The following is a 12,471-nucleotide window of genomic DNA, read 5'->3' on the forward strand; positions in this document are numbered from 1 at the left end:
CCATCATGTCCATCAATTTGGTAAAATAAAATGGATTGCAGGAACTGTTCTAAGTACTTTACAAATGCAATATTAATTCATTTAATCCTCACGGCAATCCTATGGAGTGTGTATTATAATTGTAAGTCCCATTTTTCAGAGGAAACTGAGGCTTGGAGATTTTAAATAATTTGTTCAAGATTACACAGGTAAGGCCGGGCGCGGTGGCTCAAGCCTGTAATCCCAGCACTTTGGGAGGCCGAGACGGGTGGATCACGAGGTCAGGAGATCGAGACCATCCTGGCTAACACGGTGAAACCCCGTCTCTACTAAAAAATACAAAAAACTAGCCGGGCGAGGTGGCGGGCGCCTGTAGTCCCAGCTACTAGGGAGGCTGAGGCAGGAGAATGGCGGGAACCCGGGAGGCGGAGCTTGCAGTGAGCTGAGATCCGGCCACTGCACTCCAGCCTGGGCGACAGAGCGAGACTCCGTCTCAAAAAAAAAAAAAAAAAAAAAAGATTACACAGGTAATAAGTAGCCGACCTGGCATTTGAATCAGGCTGTCTGGTTCCACAGTCTTTGCTCTAACCACTACAACATTGCCTCATGGTATTTTATTTTGCCTGACTTTCTTTTTGTGTTTTTTATTTTTATTTGTTGAGACAGAGTTTTGCTCTGTTGTGCAGGCTGGAGTGCAGTGGCGTGATCTCTAGCTCACCGCAACCTCCACCACCAGGTTCAAGCAATTCTTGTGTCTCAGCCTCCCCAGTAGCTGGTATTACAGGTGTGTGCCGCCATGCACAGCTAACTTTTGTATTTTTAGTAGAGACAAGGTTTTGCCATGTTGGCCAGGCTGATCTCAAACTCCTGGCCTCAAGTGATCCGCCCATCTCGGCCTCCTAAAATGCTGGGATTACAGGAGTGCACCTGGCCTTGCCTGATTTTCTTTTCCTTTTTTATTTTATTTTTTTTTTGTGACACAGTCTCACTCTGTCATCCAGGATGGAGTGCAGTAGCACCATCTTGGCTCACTACAACCTCCACCCTATGGGTTCAAGTGATTCTTTCACCTCAGCCTTCCAAGGAGCTGGGACTACAGGTGTGTGTGACCATGCCAGGCTAATTTTTTTTTTTTTAGACAGTTTCACCCTTGTTGCCCAGGTTGAAATGCAATGGCGCAATCTCAGCTCACCGCAACCTCTGCCTCCTGGGTTCAAGCGATTCTCCTGCTTTAGTCTCCCAAGTAGCTGGGATTACTGGCATGTACCACCATGCCCAGCTAATTTTGTATTTTTAGTAGAGACAGGGTTTCTCCATGTTGGTCAGTTTGGTCTCAAACTCCTGACCTCAGGTGATCCACCTGCCTTGGCCTCCCAAAGTGCTGGGATTACAGGCATGAGCCACTGCACCTGGCGCCAGGGGCCTGATTTTCTCAGAAGAGTTTTATAACAAGGCAGGGTGCGGTGGCTTGCACCTGTAATCCTAGCACTTTGGGAAGCCAACATAGGCAGATCAGCTGAGCCCAGGAGTTTGAGACCAGCCTGGGTAACATAGTGAATCCCTGTTTCTACAAAAAATACAAAAATTAGCCAGGTGTGATGGTGTGTACCTGTAGTCCCAGCCGCTCAGGAGGCTGAGATGAAAGAACTGAGGGAGCCAGGAGGTGGAGGTTATAGTGAGCTGAGATCATGCCACTGCACACCAGCCTGGGTGACAGAACAATGCTCTGTCTAAAAAATAAACAAAAACAAAACAAAGCAAAACAAAACAAAACAAAAACAAAAACAAAGAGGAGTTTTAGAACAAAACTTTGGAGGAAAAACATATCCTCTCTATTCCGGGGAGGAGAAGATCAGATAGGGAGAGCATGGTAATTTACGAAGTGCTCCCATATCTCCTCAAAACCAACCTGCAAAGCCATTGTTTTGATTAACCCCAACTTATAGATGAGGGAACCGAGGTTCAGAAAGGATAAGTGGCCACTCAGAGGGATGCTGCCAGTCTACGTGATTTCCAATCCCACACTCTCTCCACTACTTAGCATAGTTTGGACAATTTCAAAACAGTGTGCGCCACTTCAACCCCATGATCACTCAGGAAAACCACCAGAAACAAGCTCAAGTGAAGGCAAAGGCCTGGACTGGGCTTGCCCAGAATTAACTTGCCAACCTTGATGGCCTAGGGCTAAAATATTTGAACAACTGAAGGACTGTCCCTTTTAGGCCTTCCTTTGCCTCAGGCAAGGGATCTTCCCTAAGGAAGGTTGTGAAATTAACCATTCTCTTTCTATTCTCCACCTCCCCCACAACTATAGGTTATTATAGCTTCTTCAGAACAACCTTAGTCTCAAAAATCTCATCAGAGGTAGCTAAGAGACCAGACAGGATGATAGTAATAATGAGGATAATAATAACTAAATTAATAATAGTAGCCCAAGTGTGTAGATTATTTGCTGTAAGCCAGATGTTGCCCTGAGCAACGTTTACATACATTTGATTCTCATGACAATTTTATGGGAAAGGTACCATTTTACTGATGAGGAAACTGAGGCTCAGAGGGCGTCAGTCACAGGCTTGAAGGGCTAAGTGGGGAAGGTGGGTTAGCAATCCATAGATGATTGAGTGTGAGCTTTTGGGCCCTGAAACCCTCATTTACAAATTGACTTTATCATCACCCCCCCACATGATTTCTTACCTAGAGTTGTTTTTTAAAAATCACCCCCATAAATGACTGTGTTCCTTGCATATCTGATATTCCCAGGAAACGTGGTTTTTCTGGGAAAGACAAGAGTAGAGACACAGTAGCTTTTTTTTTTTTGAGTCTCACTCCATCACCCAGGCTGGAGTGCAGTGGTGCAATCTCTGCAACCTTCGCCTCCCAGATTCAAGCAATTCTCCTGCCTTAGCCTCCTGGGTGGCTGGGATTACAGGTGCCTGCTACCTTGCCCAGCTAATTTTTATATGTGTAGTACAGACAGGGTTTCACCATGTTGGCCAGGCTGGTCTGGAACTCCTGGCCTCAAGTGATCCTTCCTCCTCGGCCTCCCAAAGTGCTGGGATTACAGGTGTGAGCCACCATGCCCAGCCTCAGGCGTGAGCCTTTAATGATACTAATGGTCTATAAACTACTTTATCCTCTTTTTTTTTTTTTTAATCTCCTGCCCTTTTCTTTCCATTAAAAACAATTGGTGTTTGATTTTCATGATTTCTTCAAATTTCTTAACCTAGAAAAATGTAAATACACACACAGGGAGGGAGACAGAGAGAGAGAAAGCACAAACCAGAACTGGTGGGAGATTGTGGTGAGGATTTATGGTGTTTTAAGTGGCATCCTTGAACATTCTACCAAAGCCGAATGGGCAGATGACAAGAGTGTTGGGAGTTTCTGAAGTGAAGTACAACTCCGTAACTGGAAGTTTTCAAGCTTGGAAGGCATTATTGTGTTAGTCCGTTAAGGGGCGCATTATTCAAAGACTTGGCTGGGAATGAGTGCTAGGCGATCTGTAAATAATCTACGAGTAAACGTCTACCAGGAGTCGAACATTAACATCGTAGAGGCCGGGCTTTCAAAGGGGTCACTGGCCTACAAAGGGAAGCGTTGCCTCCACCCTTTAACTGTTTCTACAACTCCAACGATTGCACTAAAAGGACAGAATGGAGCAGGTAGAGGGTGAATTCAAATATAAACACTCTCTGTGGATGTGGCCAGTGAGGCAGTTAGAACCAGTGAGTGTCTCCGCAGCAACAATACAACTGTTAGGTCAAGTGTATGAAGGGTGAGGCCCCTCTGGGGCAGCTGCGAAAGAAAGCCCCTATTAATCCCTTAACTAAGCAGCTGATGGATTTAATCTTTTTGTGCATACATTATAACTCTTCGAATACAAGATTATTGTAAGTTTTTTTTTTTTTAATCAGCATAAGCTATCAAAGCTTTTTATAGATTTCTTCATCTCACTAATTAACAGATGACAGAAAACAGAACTTTGGAGAGCTTCTGGTTACAATTCGCTGGCATTCTGGCTTGAAAAACTGTAAGAAAGCGTCATTCCCTGATTCATTCACAAAAAGAATAGGTCTTTATTTGAGGAGCGAAGAGATCTCAGCCTCCTGCCTCAGAGTTCTACTTTCCTTTGATTTTGTATCCATTGTTATTTAAAATAACAACATAAAATGATTCTTTAGGGTAATTTTGCATAGTAATATCAGAAAAGAAAATCATTACCTGGTATAATCTCCCTTGGCTTCCTAAAAACAAACAAACAAAAACAAATGGAGTTGATCAATATGTATTTTTGTTAAGCTAAATGAGTTTTATCTTGATTACTTCGCCTCTTAAAGTTCCTAAGTTTTGTTCGGAAGAGTGTTTCTCAGGACCGCTCTCCCTACAGCCATAAGAATTAGGCACTGATAAGAAAACGCTGACTGTCCTGTTAGGAATATTCCTTATTCTTAACAAAAGAAACATCTATATGTGAAAAAGCACAAATAATTATTTCTCACGGTACGTTTTTAAGATCACATGATAAATGCTTTTCATTCAAGTGGCACACTTTTTAGACTGGAGGAAGACCTTTTAAACCACAATACAGGTAAACAAACATATACTATTTGTTTTCCCTTTACTTTTTAAACCAGCATGGAAACAGACTAACGCCTTTAAGAACTAAAAGGCTCTTTTACTGGACCACAAGAAAATGTATACAAAAGTTACTAAATTTATATGAAAATTACAGCTGTTGTAACAACTGCTCCCTCAAGTATCCCAGAGCTCTCTTCCAGGAATATGAGTTTAACTCTTTTCCTTCAGAGCAGGCTAAATCTCATTTTTCTTTGAGACTCACAAGATCACATTGTAGCTCATGCAAACTATTCGAAAGCAGAAGACGGTGGCTCACAGTTTTCATCAGCAAACAACTAACTGGCTTAAAAATCCAGCAGACACTGGCCCATGCAAAAGTTTCAGAGTTGCAGGCAGTTAACAAAAACGAACAAACACAAGGGAGCTGCTAAGAGGCAGTTTGTCCAATCTTACCTGTAAAACAAACGCGGCTAACTTGAAGATGGTTTCGCTGTCTACTTCGATTTGCCCCTGTTGGTGGAAAAGGAAAGCATCATTGAACATGGGGCTATCCTAGGTTGTAGCAAATGACTCTGAAGTTGAGGAAGCTGTCACAGCTTGGCACCTTCAGTTTTCGATCAAATGCAGATCATACCATTGCAGGGGAAAGTGGGGGGTGTGGAGAGACTCATTGAGGGTTAAGGGGAAACCACTCTGTGTGTGTGTGTGTGTGTGTGTGTGTGTGTGTGTGTGTGTGTGTCTATTTTAAATAGCTCTGGTGAGGGTTTATGTTTAGAGAGCAGTATTCAGGAAGAAATGGGAATGACTTTGAGGCTAAACATTCAGAAAACTAAATGAAAAATTTTTATCTCTGCAAGTTCATTTTTAAGCACCCTGCAGATTTTCCTAGATTCATTTGTTGAGTGTTTTCCTGGGATAATTATTTTTTCCCTTGTGTTATAGTACAGTTATTTCAGTATACACACAATGCAAATATTATTAAAAATATAAATTCACTTCTGTGTCAAATGACACATTGTTGAGTTCACATTTGTACTATTATAGATAAAATGTGAGGCCTTAAAAATCAGTTACAGCAAATGCTTTGAAGACTAAAATTCTGTTGATTTATATTGAAGTTTGAGGAACTCTATCAGTTTTCCATTTTTTTTTCATCATTCAAAACCCCAAAGAAAAATTGGAGCTCTGGGCCTTGGTAAAGAATGCTTTTTCAGGGTTTGGTACAGTGGCTCATGCCTGTAATCCCAGTACTTTGGGAGACTGAGGGAGAAGGATCACTTGAAGCCAGGAGTTTGAGACCAGCTTGGGCAACATAGAGAGACCTCATCTCTACCAAAAAAAAAAAAAAACAACACCTTTTTCTGTAGCCCAGTAGGGATGCATAGTTATGTGCAGAAAGGGTATAGCTCTATCAATAACACTCATATGCACCTTTATATTTTTTAAATTGTGATGATACATGAAATATTATTACTGAACCATATTATAACAATGAATGGTATAGAGGGATCTTTATTTTAAAAAAAGGTTTCAGTGGTAATGTTAACCTGTAAGTTTTAACATATGCAAAAACAATTCCATGTAACCCCATTATTGCCTAAGTCCTGTATAATTAGTACTTGAAAGGGTATAGTGTTTAAGAACATGGAATTCCTGGAAATTGCCCTGCATTCTTTCTTCCTCCCTTCCACCTCTTGAATCTGAGCTGGAGTGTTTCCTAGTTATACCAAGTGCATCAATGGGGAGATTAAGTCATTTTAAAGTAAATATACAATAGACAGATTCACAGAGGTAGTCATGCTCAGTGAGGATTTCTGAAAGGATTGTGCTTTTCTCTCAGGTTTCCACGTGATTTGATGAGGGTTCTCAAAAAACAAACAATATTTTTAAACCCATAAAATAAAATGAGCAAATAAAACCCCCAGGGTGTTACAATGCCAGCAGTGATCATTATTCATGTTTCCCTTATATTACAAGATGAAAACAAATTAATTTCATCCTCTAACACACAGGCCGCCCTTCTGAAACCTGAGACAGAGGATCTGCTTCAAAGTTTTTTGCCTCAAAAGCTGACAGGCCCAGAGCCTTGGAATTCAAAGCTCGCCCATAATCTCTAGAAACAGATTACAAAATCAAAGGGAAGCCAAGCTGATTGTAGAAATCAACTGCTCTCCGCCTTTCAGGCAGGAGATGGTGCTTTTCCAATCTGGTGAAAGATGATGAGGTGGTTCATCCAACAGGTGAGGTGGGTGTTGATCAAGACTAAATTTTAGAAAGGCTACATTCCTTAGTTCAAAGAAAAAGAAACTCACGGCAAGGGAAGACAGCTAACAGGAGAACTCAAAAACATCATTGGGTTTGAAATTAGGCAGGAACGCAAAGGTAAAGTCAAATGTGTCTTAAAATCTTAGAGAAGAAAAAATTAAGATGTTAAAAACACTAAAGATGAATAAAGTGAATTGAAAATTACTGCCAACTCCTCTGCCATCCCACGATCCCCCTTTGCCTCATCAGAACCTTACACAAGTCACCTGAAAAATATTTCCGACACCATCTTCTCAATTTAGTAAATGGAAGTTCAGCAGACAGAAAAACCTACAGCAGATATTCTTAGGGAAGCAGCCAAATAATTTTCTACTTTAGAAGGGTTATTAAGTATAAAAAATGCTGAAATGAGGAACTGAGCAAGACAAGTACCAGGCTCAGACAGCTCCGGAAGAGTGGGGAGCAAATATCCAACTCACCTGTGGACTTTTCCACCTACACAAGTGGCCCCAATGCAGTTCTGGTGGAGGAGGGTGACGGTGCAGTGAAGGAGTGGGCTCTAGCAAAATCTTGTTCCAGGAAGAGAAGAGAATGCATGCTTTGGCAAAGGCCCATATTCTTTTAAAACCCTCGGCCCCTACCTCACCTTCCATTGAACAATCACTGTTCTAGAAACCCCAGGCCACAAATTTTGAGTCCTAATACTGACTGTCAACGTTCTTTGACTCATTCACGGAGTTTACTAAACAATACATCAATCAGGTGTAACATTATTTGCCTAGTTCTCTGCAATTTCATTTGGTGAAATTTAATTAAGACTTACAAAGAACTCCAGGATTTCAAGCCTGAAGTGTAAAAGCTGTTTTGGAAGTGCTGTCTGCCCAGGATGGAACATTTCTTTTACTCTCAACCATGGCAACAGAGATAACCTTATAGGTACTGGGCAAGCCAACACTTGAGAGAAGGATCTCCTCAAAGAGAGAGGTAACAGGATCCTTCAGTGGGTTTCCATGACTGTCATGGATAAACAGAGAGAACCAGAGAAGTGAGTCAGATGATGTGGCTGAATGCACAAAGGTAATATGAACAGTATCAAGTCCTGGTGCCACACCCTCATGGCTAATTTAGCTGGATTATAAATTCAATCAGTAGGTCACTGGGTTCAGGTGCCACACAGGACATTTCATTTTTGTCCTTGGCTTCTTGGATCAGTTGAACAAGACACCAGGCTAATGAGGTGATTATAGGTTTTGATTGCCAAGTAGGAGAACAGAATCAAAGACAGTTTTGGGGCTTGAAAGGGAAATTAGTGAAAATATGATTCCTATTTTTTTTTTTTTTTTGCAGATGTTGAGAGGCAATGAGGATCAGGAAGATGAAGTGTAATGTCCAATCCCCTCGAACATGGTAAGTCTGGACTCCCTGTCCAGTGCTCTTTCCACTCTACCATGCACTAGTTAACTTTTTGTGACTCCAGTGCAAATGTCTCATCAGGAATCCTCCAAAGGTATGTTTTTGGTAAAAACTGGAAACAGGTGAGGCTGAGGAAAAATGAATCCAAATGCTACCTCCACTGTTGCTGGGACGGTATGTTATCAACATACATTCTCAAAGAAGAGTGGGAAAATATTTCTTAAGACTGGTTCTGCTCTTCCCATATGGACCAGTACTGCATGGAAACTTACCTGCACTACATCAATGAATATTAATACTGTGGTCACAAATACTTAGGATTTAGACATACTTGAGAAACTACTGGGACACCTCAGTTTGTTTCCAAGCCTACTACTAATGATCTATTTTAAATATAAGTCTTTAAAATTAACTTGTAGAATACCAACAAATAAATGTAGAAGAAATGAAAAAGAAAGAAAATTACCATTGCACCTCTCCTAGTACTAACTAATTCAGGCAATAATCTTCAATAAATAAAAACTACTGAAGTCTGGCTTAGTGGCTCACACACATAATCCCAGCACTTTGGGAGGCTGAGGTGGGGTCACTGCTTGAGCTCAGGAGTTTGAGATCAGCCTGGGTAGCATAGTGAAACCCTGCTCTACAAAAGAGCAAAATTAGCCGGGTGTGGTGGCTCATGTCTATATTCCCACTACTAGGGAGGCTGAGGTGGGAGGATGGCTTGAGCCTGGGATATCAAAGCTGCAGTGTGTCGTGATCATGCCACTGCACTTCAACCTGGGCAACAGAGCAAGACCCTGTCTCAAAAACAAAACAAAACAAAAAACTCACAACTTTTTCTTTTTTTTTTTTTTTTTTTTAAGACAGAGTCTCATATTGTCGCCCAGGCTGGAGTGCAGTGGCACGATCTTGGCTCACCACAACCTCCACCTCCTGGGTTCAAGTGATTCTCCTGCTTCAGCCTCCCAAGTAGCTGGGATTACAGGTGCCGGCTACCATGCCTGGCTAATTTTTGTATTTTTTAGTAGGGATGAGGTTTCACCATATTGGCCAGGCTGGTCTCAAACTCCTGACCTCAGGTGATTCACCTGCCTCAGCCTCCCAAAGTGCTGGGATTACAGTTGTAAGCCACTGCGCCCAGCCAAAACCCACAACTTTTGAGTGAAAGTTTGATGAGAAAAAGGACAGGATATTTACATAATCACAAATAACTCTCCATAGATTACGTATTAATCACAAAAGGGAAAACAGTAACTCTTCCAAGGGGAAGCTGACACATATCATCCTAACCCTGTGATGAGATATTGCCCATAGTGGGGCAGATTAGCTTCATGAGCCTCCTGATCGTGAGGTATGCATGGAGAAGGACACAACCCCACCTATCCTGTGAAACGAAAATGTTTCACAACTGGAAACTGGGGGTTGGGAAAAGTCTGATTTGTAGCATTAGTTGATGTCGGCAGTGTAAATACTCCCACCATGGCTGATTTCAAGCTACCAATATAACATCATAGAACACAGAGTTGGAAAGAGATGTGAGAATTAGCTCTCATGAGATGGTACAAGCTGGCTTCAGCACACCATGGTGTAGCATTCCTGTCAAAAATGCATTACTAGATCCAGTCATGAGGAACCATGAGACAGATCCAATCTGAGGGATATTCTATAAAACATCTGGCTTATACTCTTCCAAAATGTCAATATGATGAATACAAAAAAAAAGAGGTTCCAACGTAAAGGAGACTGAAGAATCATGACAACTAAGTGCAGCATGCTATCCCAGATCAGGAGGGAATATTACAAGGACATTACTGGGACAACTGGACTGTATATTAGGCAATAAATAGTAGAGGTTTAATGTTAAATTTTCTGAATGTGATCATTGTAATAGGGTCATATAACGGATGTCCTTGATCTTTTTTTTTTTTTTTGGGGGGGGACAGAGTCTCACTCTGTCACCCAGGATGGAGTGCAGTGGCACAATCTCGGGCTCATTACAACCTCTGCCTCCCGGGTGCAAGCGATTCTCCTGCCTCAGCCTCCCAAGTAGCTGGGGTTACAGGCACATGCCACCACACCCGGCTCATTTTTTGTATTTTTAGTAGAGACGGGGTTTCACCGTGTTAGCCAGGATGGTCTCGATCTCCTGACCTCATGATCCGCCTGCCTCGGCCTCCCAAAGTGCTGGGATTACAGGTATGAGCCACCGCGCCCGGCCTAGGATGTCCGTGATCTTAGGAAATATACAATGAAATATTTAGGGATAAACAGGTATGATGTCTGTAACTTACTCTCAAGTGGGTCAAAAAATTTACATATGAAAGGAGAAAGCGCAAATGGGGCCAAATGTTAAAAACTGGTAAATTTGGTTTGGCAGACATACTGGCATCTTTTGGTACTATTCTTTCAACTCTTCTGTAAGTTTGAAATTGTTTCATAATAAAAGTTTGAAGCCGGCTCCAGTGAGTGGTACGTGCCTGTAGTCCTAGCTATTCAGGAGGTGGAGTGGGGAGGATCACTTGAGCCTAGGAGTTCAAGGTTGCAGTGAGCTGTGATTGTGCCACTGCACTCCAGCTTGGGTGGCAGAGCAAGACCCCATCTCTTAAAAAAAAAGTTTGCAAAAAGAAAAATATGGACATATATTCCTGGAGTGGTGGATATCTGTTTTGACTGGCAAGTACCCTTCTCTTTTTTTGAGCAGACAATTCCACTCTTTTGGATAATTACTTCTTTCCCTACTGGCTCTAGTAGAAACACATCATCATTTTTTGAGGAAGGATGGAACCTGCTCCAAGGACCCACTCAAGGATTTTCTGAATTAGACCAAAGGGAAGAAAGTTCCCTCTCTCTCTCTCTCTGGGGGCAAAGTTGGGAAGATGTGAGCTAGAGGGAATCAGTGGCCACAGATGGAAAGGAGCTACTTGACGTTGGTAGTCAACTGTATCCACTGCTGAGCAGGGCCAGACTTCAAAGCTTTTACAGTTCAAAAATAGACAAGAATGATACTCAAGCAGGGTGCTCTGGCTCACACCTGTAGTCCCAGCTACTCAGAAGACTGAGGTGGGAGGATCGCTTGAGCCAAGGAGTTCGAGGCTGCTGTGAGCTGTGATTGCACCACTGTACTCCAGCCTGGGTGACAGAGTGAGACCTGTCCTTAAACAAAAATAAAAGGTTGGGGGGTAGGGGGACTATTTGGATGCTGTCTAGGATGCTCTCACTTTGAGAGCACCAACAAACAGTGCAAAGAACAGATGTAATAAGGACACAAATGTGTGAGTGCATGTAGCTGCCTGGAGTTTAACTCACATCTCATTTCTCCTGAGGACAGATCTACATGGAGGGAGGAATATCCTGGGTCAGAGAAATCCACACTGTTTTTGTTTGTTGGTTTGTTTGTTTGTTTTTGAGATGGAGTCTCACTCTGTCTCCTAGGCTGGAGTACAATTTCAGCTCACTGTAACCTCCACCACCCGGGTTCAAGTGATCCTCTCACTTCAGCCTCCTGAGTAACTGGGATTACAAGCACATGCTACCACGCCCGGCTAATTTTTGTATTTTTAGTAGAGATGGGGTTTCACCATGTTGGTCAGGCTGGTCTCAAACTTCTGACTTTAAGTGATTCGCCTGCCTGGCCTCCCAAAGTGCTGGGATTACAGATGTGAGCCGTGGCGCCTGGCGACCCACACTGGCTTTTATACAATTAGGCTGGTGGTGGAGGGGCCATGCCAACACTGAAGACCTGCTACTACCCTACAAGGCGATTCTTCCTAAGCCATAGAAACATATTCCTCTGTGCTAATGCCTATATGCCCCCTAGAAAGCCAGGCCATAGCTATTACATTTGCACCCCACTCCTACTCACATCCTTTGGGTACATTATTTTCTCCCTTTTTGTCCAAGCTAGTTGTTAGAGGTAATCTTTATGGAGGACGGTCTCAGTGATATAATGCCCATTCATTCTTCTAGATCAGGGTTTTGCAACCTCAGCACAACTGATATTTTGAGTGAGAGAATTCTTTATTGTGAGGCTGCTCTGTGCACTGTAGGGTGCTAGGCAGCATCCCTGGCCTCCACTCACTAGGTGCCAATAGCAGCCTACCCCTAGCTGTGACAACTAAAAACATCTGTAGACATTGCCAGATGTCCTCAGAATGGCCCCTAGTTAAGAACCACTTCTCTAGATTCTCTAAGTTTTGTTCTTGGGTTAGGCTAGAGTAACCAGAAACCTATATA

At 42.5% G+C, this 12,471-nt stretch overlaps 1 protein-coding gene across 3 annotated transcripts in view; it reads right to left on the bottom strand.

Moving 5' to 3' along the window:
- The window catches only part of FRMD4B (FERM domain containing 4B), a 208,103-nt gene that overhangs the window by 74,621 nt on the left and 121,011 nt on the right, over positions 1–12,471 (bottom strand). For all 3 annotated transcript variants that reach the window (XM_015130422.3, XM_015130423.3, XM_015130426.3), the window contains exons 6-7: positions 5,011–5,067; positions 4,201–4,223 (exon numbers count right to left, since the gene is read on the bottom strand). In XM_015130422.3, coding sequence (XP_014985908.1) covers positions 4,201–4,223; positions 5,011–5,067 — 80 coding nt within the window. The remainder of the gene's footprint in view (positions 1–4,200; positions 4,224–5,010; positions 5,068–12,471) is intronic.

Source organism: Macaca mulatta, chromosome 2, assembly GCF_049350105.2.
Source record: "Macaca mulatta isolate MMU2019108-1 chromosome 2, T2T-MMU8v2.0, whole genome shotgun sequence".
Lineage (NCBI taxonomy): Eukaryota > Metazoa > Chordata > Mammalia > Primates > Cercopithecidae > Macaca > Macaca mulatta.